The sequence below is a fragment of the Bombyx mori genome, chromosome 8 (assembly GCF_030269925.1).
Source record: "Bombyx mori chromosome 8, ASM3026992v2".
NCBI classification, from domain to species: Eukaryota; Metazoa; Arthropoda; class Insecta; order Lepidoptera; family Bombycidae; genus Bombyx; species Bombyx mori.
Window position 1 is genome coordinate 8,363,899 of NC_085114.1, and position 18,285 is coordinate 8,382,183.

The following is an 18,285-nucleotide window of genomic DNA, read 5'->3' on the forward strand; positions in this document are numbered from 1 at the left end:
TGATCGCAAAATCAGAATATTTATTTAAAATTGAATACACATAATTAAATTCCAAATAACGAACTCGTCGCGTGCAAATCTATGAACGGATCTTCAAGTATTCTGTTAAGTTTCTTTGCTTTGACGGCTTCGTAATTCGGTGTCCAGAGTTCGGTTGCTCTTGGTGCATAGGGGCCGTTTAATTTTATTACATCATCTTCTTCATCGCTAGACTGATCTACGTTCATTTTCTCCTCGAGGTCTGTGACTTCGTCATCTTTGGGCTCTTCTTGGCCAGCTAGTTCTTGTAAAAATGTTGTACAGAGGAGACTTACCGGAGGTGTCATATATGGCGGCGCCATCGATATCTGCGAGGAAATTCCAATTATTTTTTCGTCTTATCACCATTATTGGCTTTAGTAATTGTGAGCTCGCAGATATTTCTACCAGCATTTTGTTTGTTTGTTTGTGTAACGAACCAATTATGCATTCCGGTGCGAAGAAAAATAGAGTTGTTACTACAACACATTTAAGACTTCGAACTAATATCCCGCAAATGGGTAGTCACATTCATGTTTATTAAATCTATAGAGATCGTTAATCCCTGGAATTTGGGTTGACCGTGTGTTCTTCAAACCAACCATATCCAAAACAACAACAACAAAAAAAAATAGTAGAATTAAACGAACTAATAATGAACATGCAGACGGTACTTTAGATCTGTAACATTATCAGTGCAAATAGGTAGTACAAACCTGTGTAATGGAAAAGATCTTAATGTTTATCTATCACGTGGTTCTAATGTACATAACAAATTAAATTCATTACAGTAGGCAATTTAATATTAACTACACTGCTTATGTTATCAACACGCTTAAGAGCGCGGGAAGTCCGTGGTAGGTTGAAGGTCGTAGGTTCTAGATTGGCTAGTTTTCTTTTGTGAAAGCCCTAACTACAACCTAATAACAGCTACTTTTAATATGGCGTTTTTTGTTGTCATTATATTTTCGACGTTTCAAATACTTTACAGCTTCAATGGTCGCTGTCGTCTGTGTAAATGAAGTTTGAATTATGTCTCCTCTTTATATGTACGAAATCGTAATTATAATCAAAGGAAAACTATTCTAACTAGAGTTATACCAATTTTATACAATCTTTGCTTCCCTTTCCTATTTTTATAACCATTTATAACTTTCCCTATTAATAACGAAGCGACTCCACGAGCTAGTACTATAAAAGTTATGTACAAAATTTGACTCATCCAAAATGTTCGCCAGTCTTGACGTGATGTCTTATAATCCTGACTACCACACAAGTTCGCTTCGGTTTCGATCGGTCGGAGCTTTGTTAAACAGTAAAAGCTACTTATTCGCGGGGTATATGTTCCGTAAATATGACGCGAATACAGAAATCGTGAATATGGATAAGCGCTTTTACAAAGTATATTCGGTTGGATATCTACTTAATGGAATCCTTTTTATCAATGTGCATGTACCGATGTACTGATTAGATCTGAGAATAAAGAAATCTTTAGCCGCGAATATAGGAATTGGATCGCATTTTTTTAATCCGCGAATAGTGAAAACATGAATGAAAGTAGCGCGAATAAGGAGCTTTTGCTGTACTGAGTGTATGTTACGGGCTTTTTTTTTCATACCTAAGCTGATGGCCTTGAGAGGCCATTTCAGCATAACCCTAACTAATAGGTGAGCTCCCGGGGCTCAAACCTGACGACGTTGCTAACACAAACCCTAACAAGAGCCGTGCTTCGCAGAATCTAACGCCGGATCGAAAACGCGACCCACTGAGAAGATCCGGCGAGAGACTCAGTGGGATGTGTCGGGTTCGATGAGGACGGCGACCGGTGCTTATGGTACCTAAAAACACCGTTAATAGATCGGGAGGATCCGCAATGACGTGTTTATGGGCTACTATAGCACGAGTTTCGGAACGTCGATTACTAGATGGATACATACGTTCGAGATGGCCGCACTGCTCGTAGCGTCCACGTCTGACGCCAGCGTGTCGACCGGTGCGCCTCTACGGACTGCGGACAGTTGTTGTTCGGCCAGCAGGGTACTGAACTTGGAGACGGGCGCGTTGCTGTGCGGGATCGATTCAAGGCGTCCCTCTTTTGTTTTCTCCGGTTCGAAACTGAAGACCTCCTGTTGAAACAAAGCCTAACGATTTAAAACGTTCTTAATTCGAAGAGAACCCAGCGCTACTGATCGAATGCGAAAATATAAAATTCGGTGCAATGGAATCATTAATACTAATAAAAAAAAATACTGGTTGCAGGACATCTTGTGAGTCCGCGCGGGTGGGTACCACCACCCTGCCTACAGTAATGCGTTTCGGTTTGAAGGGTGGGGCAGCCGTTGTAACTAACCTTGAGACCTTAGAACTTATATCTCAAGGTGGGTGGCGCATTTACGTTGTGGATGTCTATGGGCTCCAGTAACCACTTGACACCAGGTGGGCTGTGAGCTCGTCCACCCATCTAAGCAATAAAATTTTTTTATCTCTTTTAATGATTTTTTTTTTATTATAATGGCAAACGAGCTCATCTGGTGTTCAGTGCTTATCGGTACCCTTAGGCATCAGAACGCAAGCTCCGGCATCCACTTTGAGACGTGATGTTGAAATCTCAATTGCATCGTAATAATGGCTGTCCCATACTTCTATTTCTGCCGTGAAGCAGTAATACGTTTCGGCCTGAAGGGTGAGGCAGCGTTTGTAACAATACTGAGACCTTAGAACTCATATCTTAAGGTAGGTGGCGCATTTACGTTGTAGATGTATATGGGTTCCGGTAAACACTTAACACCCGGTGTGCTGTGAGCTCGTCCACCCATTTGTGTAATAAAAAAACATTATACGAGACTTTTAGAAAGTGAGGCGATGCTATTCTCGGCCTGTTTCAAATATAGATACATAGGTATAGACCTAAAAAAAAAATGGTATAGACCTATGTACACATAGTTATTCTTAGCTTAATTAGTGTAATCGTTTTTTTAATCATCAGATGAGACTACCCTGCTAAATAGGAAACTATTGAATATTTTTCTCATACAACCTAATATTTACTATACATTTTAGTACTTGAAGATTGAGCTCTAATTACATATAATTTATTCAATAAATACTATTTTTAATCGTTTATAGAGACCACGTATACCACATGTCATTAAGAAGAGTGGCAACAGTCTTCTGAACATCACATCGATCAAGATCGAGGGACTGCTAGTCAATAGTCTTTGCAGCAGGCACTTGGGAAAGACTCAAAAAAGTATTGTAATAAATAGTCAGATACTAATTAATGTGTTCGGTTTTTAAGTTACTCACATGGACTATAAGTAATAATAACAAAATGTATGGTTTTGTAGGGACCACAAATGTCCCCATAGCAACTAATAAATAATTATATGTATGTGTTAGCGGTAATTATATTGCAATGATGCTACGCTAGTCTCGGGATTGTCGGGCTGTCAATAGCACGTTAGGTTGTAATCCCAATATACGTTAGTCACTTAACTGAACTGGTTTCTTATTAATCCTTGCCCGCTATAGAGACTCAATAGTTTCTACTAAAATATAGGTTAAAAAAAACATTAAAGTCTCTTTTCATATGGCCTGACGTACAGAATATAATATGTTTTACTTACAACATCATTTCTCAGCAAATATAACGTAACACCGTCTTTCGTCGACGCTCCGAAGGCGCATTTTTTGAACACTCCTAAATTCGGATCCGAGACGCGTTGCTGTGACATCAGAGGCTTGGAACTGTGAGGAGTAAATATGTGTACTGAAACGAAAATGATGAAGCACTGTTAAAAATGTAATTTTTGAACTGATTAGAATATTAAATTGTATTAGACAAATGAATAGTTTGAAAAATACAAGCTTACTCTGTAAATGAATGGTAAATGTAATTCTAATAGATTTTAACTGCGTGTCTCGAGTGGGAGCATTCACGTATTCATTCTGTTTGGTATGAGCTTCCGTAACATTTCGATATTCTGACATGAGACCAAAAGTTGGGAACTTTTATATAAGGAATTGAGCTGGTGATGTTGCTCGGTAGATATACGCTCTGAATATTATTGTTCGGAATTTTTATATATATAATATGTGAGTTTTTCATGAAAATGTACGATTAGCACCATTTAGGCATCTGTTAAATATCTTGTGGTATACGATAGCTTCCACCTCAGTTTTCCTTCGTCGTTATCGCTATAATGTCTAAAGTTTTACTTACTATCATTATTCGAAGTAACAACGGCCATTTTGTTCGACAGTAAATCACTGCACAGAGCCATGGGGTTCAATTGAACTAACCATTTAACGGTCAAAGATAACAAACTCCAGACGGCCAAGCAAGATTCCGTTGTGCACACCAACTGCAATAATAGTTATTATAATAATTTTATACCAGGCTATTTTGAATTACGTTCCCATAAAAAGCCAATTGCCAAATGAATTTTGTGGTCAATTATCTACGTATATTTCACAAACTATCTTTTTACTTATATCGGTCAAGGGCGGATCCAGCTTTGGCGCCAGGAGGGGGTCACATAGTCGATAGATAATAAATAAATCATGATGTTCTTCAATTAGTCCAAGTTAGTTCAAGTCCTGGAACTAGCTCGGGGGGGGGGGGGGGTCATGACCCCCATGACCCCCCCCTGGATCCGCCGTTGATATCGGTCGGAAACTGACTGATAATTATAACGAGTTATCGTGGCCTAAAGGTTAAGACGACAGGTATACTCTCATTAAACGAAGCACCTGTTCCGGTGTTCAAATCCCGCAAAGGGGCACCAATTTTTCTAATTATATATCTTTATTTAATAATCTGTTTCATATTTGTTAATCTGTTATGTTAATCTAAGCTGTTGGTCTTTCATGAAATAAATAAATAATATCATGATATATGTGCAAGTAAAACCCGCAAAAATTGTACCAGTTAGTTATATTCCAATTCTAATGGTTATAGAACGTATTGCATGCGACATTGGCACTAACAAGCTGTCTAGTTATTACTACAACCATGTCATCTTCTGTGCAATATGAGACATCTTCGAATAAGCTACAATTTCTTCAATTCAGTGTCGTAGCAAGCAAGCGTGGCAGCATTCGCAAACGCAAACGACATCTTTTTTATTGCTTAGATGGGTGAACGATTTCACATCCCACCTGATGTTAAGTGGTTACTGGAGCCCATAGACATCTACAACGTAAATGCGCCACCCACCTTGAGATACAAGTTCTAAGTTCTCAGCATAGTTACAACGGCTATCCCACACTTCAAACCGAAACGCATTAGGTACTGCTTCACGGTAGAAATAGGCAAGGTGGTGGGGTATCTACTCGTGCGGATTCACAAGAGGTCTTAACACCAGTAATTACGCAAATTATAATTTTGCGGGTTTGATTTTTATTACACGATGTTATTTATTCCTTCACCGTGGAAGTCAATCGTGGACTGACTCTCTCGTGTATCATCGATGATGTGTTTATAAAATCTTTAGTTATCATGATATTAGTAATTATTATACTTACGTAATGTGCAGCGTCGTTGTTCCCGAATTTAACGTCGACGCCTTTCGGCCTCAAAGCGGGATGAGACAGACTCGTCCTTAAAGTGCACAGATATGTGTCCCAGAGTGTAAGCTTACAACCGAACCACGCGGCTATTAACGACCCATCTCTTGACATAGCCAATCCGCTCATTTCGTTTTCGCTGTTACTGCACGAGCCAGCGCTCATCCTGTCGTCCGTTATAGTGTATTCGTTGTGAAAGTTTGCCAGCTTTTTTACCGGGTCATCTTTTCTCATTTCCTTCATGTAGGGGAATTGAGTGAAATCATCGCTGGGCTCGGAGTGACCGATTTTAAAATTGTTCAATATACCTTGGGACAAGTACTGAGCCACGCCCGATGAATAGTAACACGCTGTCAAACACACCCAAATGCCCCTCTTGTTATTCGAACAGTCAAATTCCCAAACTCTAAATTTTTGATCCAATCCGGATGACACGCACAATTTTCCATCATAACTGAACGCCAGAGCAACAACCCGACAGCCGCCGTGGGACAGGTTTATGCAGGTGTTCATCAAGAACGGTGATTTTTGTTTGTTATTCTGATTTATCGTCCAGAATTTTAGCCGTTCTTCTGGGTACATAAAACCGTCATTTCGATATTCCGATGTGACTAACCATTGCCCGTTGGGGCTTAGGGATGCACATGTAATTTCGGTTTGTAAAGGCATAAGGTTCCACCTCTCAGGTTGTATCCGATTTTGACCAGTGATGTCAATCTAAAAAAAATTTTTTTTTAATGCATTAGATGCGGTTCATGCTGTTCCCGGGAAAAAAAGACAGCAGTACTAGCGATTCCTAATTTGATAACACTATAAAAATTACGTTTAATCGAATCATTAAAAACAAACTTATACTTATAATGTACACAATTAAAAATGAACAACATCTACCAGCACAGGGCCACAGAGCATTGCCCATACAGGCTTTTGAAACATGAACTGACTAAAAGATAAACTATTTGTGATGTGGTTAGTAATGGGTTTTTTATCACTTTTCTACTAATTTAGAAATTTATAGCCAGTATTTTATCCAGACCTACAAGTCAGTTTCAGTGAAAACATTCAAATTATTGTTGTAGATTGTCCAGTGGTCTTGACCAATCAAAATAAATCATTATAGAATAGGTAGTTAAGATCTCGTTTCCCATATTAATGTGTGAGTGGTGGTATTAATGTTTTAAATTAAAAATTAACACAGATGTGCAGCATCATACCTAGTCATGTCACATTATTGTATAACTAAATGTGTGAAGGAAGTCTCTTGTTCTCAAAATTGTGCTTACGTTAGGCGTTTCTAAAAATGTTTGGTGCCTAATTGGTAAAATGTGTATTCATATTGAGCTTATACATGTACCTAGGAAGTATTCACTGATAAAGGAATAGCATTGTTCAGTCAAAAATACATTAGAGACTTCAAGCTCAAGTGTTACGGCGCATGAGGACCTGGCGCTAGGTAGTTCTAAAGCCAGGTCGGTTGTAGATTTCTCTAGGCATCTATACAAATTTTTTTTTACAAAAGATTGGCTCATTTGTATTTATAAAATGGGTGAACCTATGTTACTTACATTATATAAAACTTTGTTGGAGGTTGTAGAATACAATTGCAAGTGACCGGTCGGTCCGTGCATTAGTAGAGCTCCAAGCTTGTGCTGGTAGATAAGGACAGGTTCGAGAGTGCGCGCAGTGGGCGAAACACCACCACACTCAGCTATTGTGCCAACAGCATGCATTTGTGCATTCGCTATCACTATTGCTGGAAAAAAAATATTATAATAATTATTTATTTATTTAATCATTTTTCATATAATTTTTACTGCCTGCTTTCTTGTTGACCTTCAATTATTAAAGTTCTTAACATACTATGAAATTCGTCCCGAGTGCCTTCTTTGATATGATTATGTTGAAATAGATTTTCCACATGCCAGCATAACCTTGTAATTAAGGATGACGGATTTCGTTGAGGCATTGTAAGAAAAATAATTATAAAAGGTTTTTTTTCGTTAAAAAAAAATACAATGACACATTAGCCTCAGTTTGGTATAGGCTAACAAAAGTGAATAAATACTCACAGTTGTTTGTGAGGGTGATTGCAATATGTGTGTTGTTTGTTGTTATATACCGCACCAATCCAGGAAGGCGAGGAAGGAATGACTTCTCTGCAGCTTTGTATGCCAAGCTACCCAAGGTCCACTTCACGAGCACCGATTCCACACCTCCAGAGTATAAATAATTACCTAGACAAGTTTCCTTTTGAATTTGATTATATCAAGATATAACGTTTTGCTTTTAAATTCAAATTTATCATGATATAAATTACACATTTTTGTATTTGAAAATATCCAAACCTTGCATTGAGAAACACAAAGCCATAGGTGGCAGGCAATGCCAATGAAACACTTCTTTTGCTGCATTCCTAATGTCATATAAATTTCCTCTGATGACTGTGGCTCGGCCAAGAGTGTCTGTTACTGCTAATGTATTGATACTTTTGTGACAAGCTACAGACACTATTCGATATTCTGAGAAATTGTAGAAACTGAAAAAAGACAATATTTTTGTGACCTACTTTTGGAGATTATTCAAAATGTTAAATAGATGATACAAATCATATATTTGTATTAGTGCTGAAAATGGATTTTGGATAGTAAATAAAGGGTTACACCATTAAATTATTCATTAAGCTTTATGCACAAAACTACAGTGGTATACTTAATTATAATATCATTTTCTAGTGCTTGTTCATTTTTGATAATCAATTATAATTATTAATGAAACTAGTCATCATCATTGACAGATCAGATACAGGTATGCCAGCCTTCAAGAAACAGCATTAACATCAGCATTTTCAAAGACAAAGGGGGCTTTACCTATGCTGCAGGGTGTGCTTTGCAGATGGGTGCAGCTGTCTTAGTTGGTGCCGGTCTTGGCATTTTTAATGATCCTGCTACATTTGTACCTATTCCATTGTCACCATATTCTTACTAGAGAGTATTAGGGTAATGATTGCAAAAAGAGTTCAAATGTTAGTCTTGTACATCTAAACTCTCAAAAAAATTGAGAGATGTATTGTCTCTCATAGCCAGTCAATATTTATGTAACTTACATTGCAGATGTATTCTGATTGTAAATGCTTTGAATGTACAATGATTTTGTTCCATTACAGATTGCAGCAAATCTGTCATCGTTGTTCCAACCGAGAGCAACCTTTATCAAAGGTTGAGTATTCCATATCCGAGTTCCGTATTCACAAAGTAATTCACCAGTTTTTATTGAATATGATGCATAATGTATGTTTTTTGAGTATGAACCACCAGCTCCAGTTATAAAACATTCATTTTCATTTATTAAATCAAATGTCAGTACTATTAAATTTGCAGGTATTTGAAGATGCTGAAAGTTAAATTTATAATAAAAATATAAACTTAAATGTTTATGAAAAACTTGTTTATTCTTTAGCACTTATATTAATTGTTATTAATTTATAAACAAGTTATCTGAGATGAGGAATGTCTGATCCCATCATGCATTTTTTTCGCATAGATGTATGGGCAAGCTCACAGCCACCTGGTGTTAAGTAGTTACTGAAGCTTATTGACATTAACAATATAAATGCCTCCACCCACCTACACACTACCTAGAACTATGGCATCTTGCCATGGACCGACCAGCTTTAGAATGTACTTCTCTCCACAGTATTTCTTAAGCATGGCTTTCTTTAAATGGTTTCTCCTTCTTATTCTTCATGGTTTGCGGTGAGTACTCAATGGTAGGTTGCTCAGCTTGACTATGCCCCTGGCATTGCAGATGTCCATGAGTGATGGTAGCCATTGACAACTAGGCGGAGCATATGCAGATTCCTTTAAGTACAGGCTTACATTTTCTAAGCCATCAGTAAATTCCAGCTGGTGATTACCAATCACTAATTACCTTTTACAATACTAATGGAAAGAGTTGGAGTAGTCATATTCTAGACTGACGCTGCACAGAAAACTTATTTTTATTTTACCAGAGCTGTAACAATTCTACTTACAGTATCTCTGAGAACTGCTCCTTTGTCCCACGTCCATATTGTGACCAGTCCAGATTTAGAGCAACCATATAAATTGTAATCTTCATTTTGGGGAAATTCTATTCCAACAAACCCATCAATGGGAGTTTCAGATTCTAAGGTCCTGACTAGTTCGCATGTTTGTACATTGTATACATGCACTATATCTTCTACTATTACTGCCACTGATCTATAACATAAATAAGCCGCCAATTTAATGCTTTTTCTTTAGAACGCGCAGCTTTGATCTATGCAGATTAAAACATACTGTTCTCATAGGTTAAAAAAATTATACTTATATTTTAGAGCATTCTAAATTGTAATAACATAATTGTTTGAATATTATGGACAATTCATTTAATCTATTCATTAATATTAAGATTTTGAATTCTCTGTTAACATTTTAACATCGTGGATATAAATGTGTTGTTTTACTTACTCGCCGTCCGGAGAAAATATTGGGCGTCTTTCTATAATACTTCTACCCGCTTTTCTTTTAAGGCAATATTTTAGCTTATTGGCTGTATCTACTTTAACGACCATTTTGTGAAATATTTATATTAAATTCATTTCAATGCAATGTAAACAAATAGAACATCTATCTTTGATGGAGCCTGACATAACCTCAATCCTTTTTTTTTTAACAAAGAGAATTATTGTGGCAAAAGAATAATTATTGGGAAAATTTAACTCCTTTAAAATTAAGGTAAATAGCTAGTCTACTACTACTTTTGTTGTGGTTACCACTACATCTATTGTAGGAAGTAATTTTGAAGAACTTGTCAAAATTGGGCATTCGTTATTCGTTACCTGAGAATTTATTTAAGAGAGTGTACTACAAAGTGTACCTATATCAAGCTCAAAACTTATGAGTGTTCTGTGTTTGACCCATGATTCAGCTGTTAATTTAATGTTTCTTCAGGTTGAAATGAGTAATGACGAAGGTTTATAAGCTATTAAGAATCTGTGAAAGTGCATAAATGTAGGAAAACGAAACAGAGCCGTTGGATGTAGCCTTTCGGAATCTTCCAACAAGTCCACTGAAAAAGTTTCTGTAAATAACCAACATTTTAATGAGATTATATTTTATTCCACATTAACTTGCTTCATTTAATTTTATCTCAGTTGATTAATATAGACATGTGTAAGTAATGCGAGTGATATTACTCCGGTAATATTACTCTACGATGTAATGCAACATCACACATTACGCGAAGGAAACAAACATCACACTATCACTCAATATGTTTCTTTCTTTGTCGTGTAATGTTGCTTAATACACGAACGGAACCGAGCGAGCGAGACAGACCGATCGACCAAAATAAATGAGCAAGCGACATGGAATTATTCCTAGTGATTTTGAACCGTATGCCCTGGCCGCTAGGTACATTTTTATACCTATGGTACGTCTGAATTTTAATATAGGTATTTGTGTTTATATTTTTCATGCGGCCAGCCAGTAGTTCCCCGCAAGTAGTTACTTAATTTTTAATTCGCAACTTTTGTAAAATCGCTAGTCGCTCGTAATTGTTTAGTAATATTTCATATTAATTTCTGTGTTTGAATTACTTAAGCACTTGTATGAAGATAGTTTTATTATTTGTTTTAATGCGTGTTTAATAAGTGAAAGAAAGAACGGCGTCTAAATGAAAGTACAGTCCTCCTTGGATGCACTTTGAGGATATCGCGCCGAAACAATGCATCTACTGCTCTCGTATATTAACATTATTGTCGAGCTCAATTTGCAGTCTAAGTCGCCATATGAAATCCGTTCATCCCACAATAAATTATATTAAGTAAAAAATAAAATTATTATATTATTAAGTAAGTCAATCTCTGTCAAGTAATATAACAGTGTATTACAATACAAAGTTCATACTTTGTATTGTAATACACTACTGTAATGACACACCCGAATCATTACTTAAGTGATGTGTTCATACACATCACTTAAGTAATGATTCGGGTGTATAGATACAATGTACTCGTCGTCACAGTATCTATTGAACGCACCGAGTAATGTTAAGAGTGATGTGTAATGTTTTCGAGTAATATCACCTGTCCGTAAAAGTGATGTCATATCACATTACATTGGCAAGTGATGTTTTGCGCAAGTCTAGATTAATATCTCAAATTAATCAACTTCACTTCATTTCACTCCATATCATTTTTCATGAAAGAGAATAAAATATACAACATACAAAAGATTAGGATGTAACGTTAAAAATTTAGGATACCTTCGCCTTTTTACTTGGAAAAGTGGAACTACTACTGTCAGATGTCAGGTTTGGTGAAAACTGAAAACTGTCAATGAGAATCCGGCGTGTTATTAGTTTAGATTCAGGTCATTTCAGGTTGTGTAGTCTTCATTTATATCAATACCAAACTTTAACACAACTTAAAATATTGTAGTACAAAATGTCTGGCGATGCTTTAGAAGCTCAATTGCAAGTTAGATTTATAACTAAACAAGAACAGTAAGTTTTGCACTTGTTTTGACATGTGGTCCAATAAAGTACTTCGCTCTAAGCCGCCTATATTTTATGCAGATATGCAGTTCCGGATAGTCCTTACGCTATCCAGTGTAACGTACACCCTGCGGACCTTAATACCTTAATCAACGCAATTTTGAAGGAGACCTCACCATCGTTCGAGAAGGCGGTAATATTTGATTTCTTAGTATGTGGAGAGTTACTTTGTGCCTCCCTCGCAGAGCACTTACAAGAAAAAGGGGTATCGACAGAGGACACGCTTGAGGTCGAATACTTGGAAAGGTTCCCTGCACCAACTCCACAGGACTGTTTAATGCACGATGATTGGGTGTCAGCTGTTCAGGCACACAGTAGTTGGTAAGATGAAAACAAATTTAGATAAAATCAAATTATTTATTTATATAAATAAAAGTTAAATGTAAAATCTTACAAAATAATGTGTAAAATAACAAATCTCATTTCATCCAGGATTCTATCAGGAAGTTATGACAATAGCTTACATATATGGAGCACAAAAGGACAACACAAACTAGCCATACCAGGTCATACATCACCAGTAAAAGCAGTATCATGGGTGTCCTTCCAGGGTGATCAAGCTACATTTGTTAGGTGAGAAATTGAATAGATAGTAATTTGATAAAAATATTTGATATAAAAACATGTCACATTGACAAATTTAAGTTAAATTTAAATGTATCTCAGTATTATTTAGTTAGTATATTAAAAATGTATACTACAGATATAGCATAGCAGTTATGATCTGACAAAATTAAAATAGATAATTTATCATAAATAGAATGACAAAAATAATTAAATCCTGAAGATGTATACAGAAGGTTTTTTTTATTTTTGGAGTTTACTCCTTAAGAATCGATTTACATATATAGGCCCGGGGTATGAAAATTATGGGGACCAAAATCGTACTAGAGAGTATAGCATGTCACACGAAATGCGTTATGCGCCTGATTGGCTGATGGTGATGCGTGCGCGCGCCAATCAGGAGCCAACGCGCGGCCGCGTTATCGCAGGTGACGCCGGGCTGCTGCGCCGGCAGTCCGCCACAAAGCCTCGTACTGATCGCGCGTTTCTCTCATTATTGTATTTTCATATATTTGTTAGTCGTTTGTTTTGTGTCTCGTTAATTTGTTAATAATCTGTAGTGTATCGTGTTGTCGTAATATAGAACTATTTCTCGTATTGTTTCGTTTAATTTACCGACATCGTTTTGCTTGTGGCCGGACGCCGTTCGGGTTCGATTCCTGAACGTATCAACTGTTAGTGGGTTGATACCCGAATATAACCCGCTACAAATCATTTATTAATAAAGCTTATTAAATATAAACAATTCCTTCTATCAGTGAATGGACAACTTATATATTAATTGTAAAAGTGAATTATATAGACTTACTTAATTACCGCATCCACGTGTTCCGCAACTCCCGGATCATTCTCACTAGAATACGTAACTTCCATATTTTACTGTATTCAACTGACACAAATTTATATTTATATCCAGTAAACTCCAGTCGTGCGTCGGAGCGGACACACACACTTTTTTTTATTGCTTAGATGGGTGGACCAGCTCACAGCCCACCTGATTTTAAGTGGTTACTGGAGCCCATAGACGTCTACAATGTAAATGCGCCACCCACCTTGAGCTATAAGTTCTAAGGTCTCAAGTATAGTTACAACGGCTGCCCCACCCTTCAAACCGAAACTCATTACTGCTTCACGGCAGAAATAGGTAGAGTGGTGGTGCCTACCCGTGAGGACTCACAAGAGGTCCAACCACCAGTAAAAATGATATGTAGGTATGTATGATTTCAGTGGATCTCATGATCAAACAGCAATACTCTGGGTATGGAATGTACCTAGAAATTCTGTTGACTGTATGATCACTTACCGTGGCCACGACAAGGGAATTGAATGCCTGTCTGTGTCGGCTGATGGTAACCGTTTTGCAAGTGGGAGCTGGGATAACAATGTTTGTCTTTGGAGTGCAAGTGAGTAGATACTTAATAATAATTTAAGTGAAAGGACTTTTGGAAGGCATTGCTGACGTCCATGAGCGATGGTGACCACTTACCATCAGGTGGGCCGTATGCTCGTCTGCCTACAAAAGCAATAAAAAAATATATTGAATCGATTTAAACCCTAGTTGCAATGTTTGTACAGCTATATTATAGGTCTCCTTTGAGATGACAAGTGGAAAAACAGCTATGTGGTCCTCGAGAATAAATCAAATGTGTATTATATTGGTTTAGTTGTTATTTTTAAATTAGTTTTTTTGAATGTACATAATAAATAAAATATGCATATTTACCCAATTTAGGCTTAGCAGAAGAAGAAAACCATCCAGCTACGAAGAAAAGTAAACCAGAACACGGCACCACTAGAGTGAGTATGAATTGAATGAAGCAGTCCTATAACACCTATACTTGTGTATAATAGATATTATAGGACTGATTTTTTCAATTGACTATAGTAGAATTATTTTGTCCGTGCAGTTTGGGTCATAAAACATAGCCTGGCTAGGGCGGCGAGCATGTTGCGCGGGAGCAACGCCATTATCGATAAAAACAAATGAGTCATCGAAGGCAGGTACACGGAGGTGGGGTGGTTTACGAAGGGTGGTGAGACATTATGTTATGAGTCATTTGTTGTACCTACCTGCAAATTATAGTACATATGTCGAAAATAAATGTGATTTTTTGCATTCGCTCTCTGAATTTCTTTAGTGGCACAATGGCTACTCCTTTGTTTTGTACCAAAACGGCAGAATTTATTTAAATATTTTGCTTGTTGGCAAAAATATACCAGCACAAGCACGTGTTATATCAACAATGCATACAAAAAATTTCACTGTAATGAGAATAGATCCCGAAAAGATACAAAGTGTTAATTTCTGCCGTTCTCGTTAACTTGCTGCGGCGATATGTGGTGTAAGTGTTCGATTAATGATTTTTTCTTCATTTTTATCACTAACCCACAAAATGACAAAACTAAATACACTATCGATAACACTTATCGACAACACTTATCGACAACAATAATGCGCATCACTACGCCCGCCCATAAGGCTCGTGAGTGGAAGAGAGAGCGAAATACTCGCTGCACCGCTCCGATTTTTTATGACCCAAACTGCACGGACAAAATAATTCTACTATAGTTAAAAGTTGTGCAGATTTAAAAAAATTAAATTGGTAAAACAGTTTGATTTTTTTAAACAATGAAGTGAAATGTTGCTTGGATAATGAATGAATATGATTCCAATTTTACTTATTAAATTTATAGAATCCACTGACCACTTTAAAAGGACACAAGGAGGCTATCTCGGGTGTTCAATGGATGGATTACAACACAGTACTGTCCAGTGGTTGGGACCACTTATTGAAAATTTGGGACTGTGATTTGGGTGGTATTAAACAAGAAATTGCTGGTATGTTAAATTTGCCATGAAATTTTAAACCTGTATGAAAAACATTTCTGAAATTCATTAAATCTTTGCTTTAAATGATATAGAAATTAAAAACAGAAGACTTCTCACAAATGATTTAGATGTAGCAGGGTCAACAGATCTTCAAGCTAGTAGGCATAATATAATAAATTCTGGTGGTCATGGTCAAAGTGCAGTCTTGCAAATTCTGTGTCCTTTTCTCTAATTGGTATTCAAACAATATTTACATTTAACTTTCTAGGTAATAAGGCCTTTTTTGATGTTGATTGGTCACCTCTGAACAACAGCATTATTACTGCATCAGCAGATAGACATGTCCGGTTATATGACCCTAGATCTACAGGTAAGTTATGAATTATTATTTTCGGAATTTAATTTTAGCTAATAGTAAATTAAAGAATATTACTGGTTCTTATAGTATGTCTCTACTTGTGTACAAAATGTGTATATTTCTTCATATTGTCCTTGGATCTTCCATGTAATTACGGAAATATATATATTTTTAATGATCCAATGTTATTCTTCAGTCATATACTCTGCCTATGAAACCTCACACACAGGCTATGATTTTTTTCTTCTAAAAACTACAGTAATATGTTGAAGTGTGTATATTGATATATTATAGCATAGCATAGTATTAGCATATAACATAATTAATAGGTGTAATCTCGTATGTCCACCTAATAAGGTGGACCACCCAGAAACATAGGCTTCTTCATAATTGTAAACTAGGATTAAGATGATAATTAAACATGGAATACACGCAAGAAGACGCTTTCCTTTAACACCTCCCAAAGTACAACATAACAATGTCTAGACAGATCAAAATATTTAAAAAATGTTAAAAAGAAGCTGAAGTCAATGATATTGATTTGTGTTTAGTATGTATTTGTATAGAAAAATGGTATTTTGAACACCAGAACAGTCTCATTGTTCGATAGATCTTCCAGCTGGTTTGCCCGTTAATGCCAATAAGAAAACCTTATAGTTGTCTATTTTTAGTGACTAAATTATTTATTGGTGTCATTATTTTCAGAGAGTATTGTGAAGACAACATTCACATCACACACAGGATGGGTCCAGTCAGTTCGCTGGTCTAAAACAAAAGACACTCTTTTCCTTTCTGCTGGATACGACAACCAGGTTAAACTTTGGGAAACAAGAAGGTAAATTAATTGTGTCTTAATGAAAATTATTAATACATAAAAATACATTGGAGAACCTTTGTTTATAGACTGCTTTTCATTTAAAGTTAATATTTTTGGAATGTTATGTTGTTAAACAGTTTTCAGTTACTATTCATTTTATCGACGTATGTAGAGACGTGCAGTCTGAATGAGCCACTCGCTACTATTGTATTACAATAAAATACATGCGTTACTGGTGGTAGGATCTCTTGTGAGTCCGCACGGGTAGGTACCACTGCCCTGCCTATTTCTGCCGTGAAGTAGTAACGCGTTTCGGTCTGAAGGGTAGGGCAGCCGTTGTAACTATACTGAGATCTTAGAACTTATATCTCAAGGTGGGTGGCGTATTTATGTTGTAGATATGGGGGGCTCCAGTAACCACTTAACACCAGGTGGGCTGTGAGATCGTCCATCCATCTAAGCAATAAAAAAAAATGAAAGAAAATTATTCGAACTTAACCTGCCTTCTTGTGCGGGTCCATAACACAATTCTTATCCTATTAAATGATAAATAAAATACAATTGTTTTTTTTTTCATTCTTTATAAGAGCCATATACCTATTAGGTTAAATCGGCTATTACAATTAGGTTATAATTCATTAAAATCTTTTTACAGTCCACGAACTCCACTTTATGACCTTAGCGGACACGAAGATAAAGTTCTCTGCTGCGATTGGTCGAATCCCTCCCTGTTAATCAGCGGCTCCAGCGACAACACCCTCAGGATATTCAAAGCTAAACACGCTGTCGGAAACGCGTGAATTTGTCTTTCGAGTTACAAAGAAAACTTAAAGACGACATTCAAAACAATCGATTCATCGTTATTGATTCGAACATTGTATTAATGTGTTCATAATAATTTGAAATACAAAATTATAAATATAAACATATTTTTTTTATGAACTTGATCCAATTTCAGTGTCGCTGGACAATTAATTCCCTACACAAATGCTCGGAATTTTTCTAGTAAGTTTTAATGTAATTGCTGTTTTTTTTTTTAATATACGAATAACGTATAAATTTTTAGTAACACGAAGTGGTAGGACCTCTTGTGAGTCCACACGCGTAGGTACCACCACTCTACCTATTTCTGCCGTGAAGCAGTAATGCGTTTCGGTATGAAGGGTGGCGCAGCCGTTGTAATTATACTGAGACCTTAGAACTTATATCTCAAGGTAGGTGGCGGTATTTACATTGTAGATATCTATGGGCTCCGGTTACTACTTAACACCAGGTGGACCGTGAGCTCGTCCACCGACCTGAGCAATAAATAAAAAAAGACTAGTGTCATTAAGCGGTAGAGTGAATAAAATTAACTAATATGGGGAGGATGTAAAGGTAGCTGTAGAAGTTCAAACTTGGTTGATGATCGCCTCGTTGGGATATGTAGTTATTGATTACGATATCTGGGTCTGCGGAGGGACTTCGGTTTCTGCTGTAGTTTGTACCGTATGTTTCATGTGGAGTGCTCTGAGGAATTGTTTGAGATGATACCATCATCTCGTTTTTACCATT

The 18,285-nt window shown here is 36.6% G+C and overlaps 2 protein-coding genes across 2 annotated transcripts; one reads left to right on the forward strand and one right to left on the reverse strand.

Moving 5' to 3' along the window:
* Window positions 1-5: 5 nt before the first annotated feature.
* Window positions 6-10,788, reverse strand: LOC101736458 (WD repeat-containing protein 75). Its single transcript, XM_004932067.5, has 11 exons — window positions 10,074-10,788; window positions 9,617-9,824; window positions 8,690-8,976; window positions 7,932-8,122; window positions 7,656-7,820; window positions 7,152-7,339; window positions 5,545-6,303; window positions 4,241-4,382; window positions 3,645-3,787; window positions 1,956-2,144; window positions 6-347 (listed from the first exon to the last, which is right to left on the reverse strand). Exons 1-11 carry the CDS (start codon window positions 10,175-10,177, stop codon window positions 45-47), a joined length of 2,679 nt encoding a protein of 892 aa, XP_004932124.1. The 5' UTR covers window positions 10,178-10,788; the 3' UTR covers window positions 6-44.
* A 971-nt stretch (window positions 10,789-11,759) lies between these two features.
* On the forward strand, window positions 11,760-17,656 carry LOC101736588 (ribosome biogenesis protein WDR12 homolog). The gene is made up of 9 exons (XM_004932068.5): window positions 11,760-12,111; window positions 12,184-12,483; window positions 12,595-12,735; window positions 13,954-14,129; window positions 14,459-14,523; window positions 15,421-15,565; window positions 15,825-15,926; window positions 16,620-16,749; window positions 17,387-17,656. Exons 1-9 carry the CDS (start codon window positions 12,053-12,055, stop codon window positions 17,529-17,531), a joined length of 1,263 nt encoding a protein of 420 aa, XP_004932125.1. The 5' UTR covers window positions 11,760-12,052; the 3' UTR covers window positions 17,532-17,656.
* Window positions 17,657-18,285: the final 629 nt, after the last annotated feature.

Coding starts and splice junctions, on each gene's coding strand:
- LOC101736458 (XM_004932067.5), bottom strand. CDS start 10,177: ATGGTCGTTAAAGTAGATACAGCCAATAAGCTAAAATATTGCCTTAAA. Junction 8,977..9,616: donor GAGCAGTTCTCAGAGATACT/GTAAGTAGAATT, acceptor TTTAACTTTCAG/CATCTTCAAATACCTGCAAA. Junction 7,821..7,931: donor TTTGTGTTTCTCAATGCAAG/GTTTGGATATTT, acceptor AAACTTGTCTAG/GTAATTATTTATACTCTGGA.
- LOC101736588 (XM_004932068.5), top strand. CDS start 12,053: ATGTCTGGCGATGCTTTAGAAGCTCAATTGCAAGTTAGATTTATAACT. Junction 12,484..12,594: donor GTTCAGGCACACAGTAGTTG/GTAAGATGAAAA, acceptor CATTTCATCCAG/GATTCTATCAGGAAGTTATG. Junction 15,566..15,824: donor TATTAAACAAGAAATTGCTG/GTATGTTAAATT, acceptor TTAACTTTCTAG/GTAATAAGGCCTTTTTTGAT.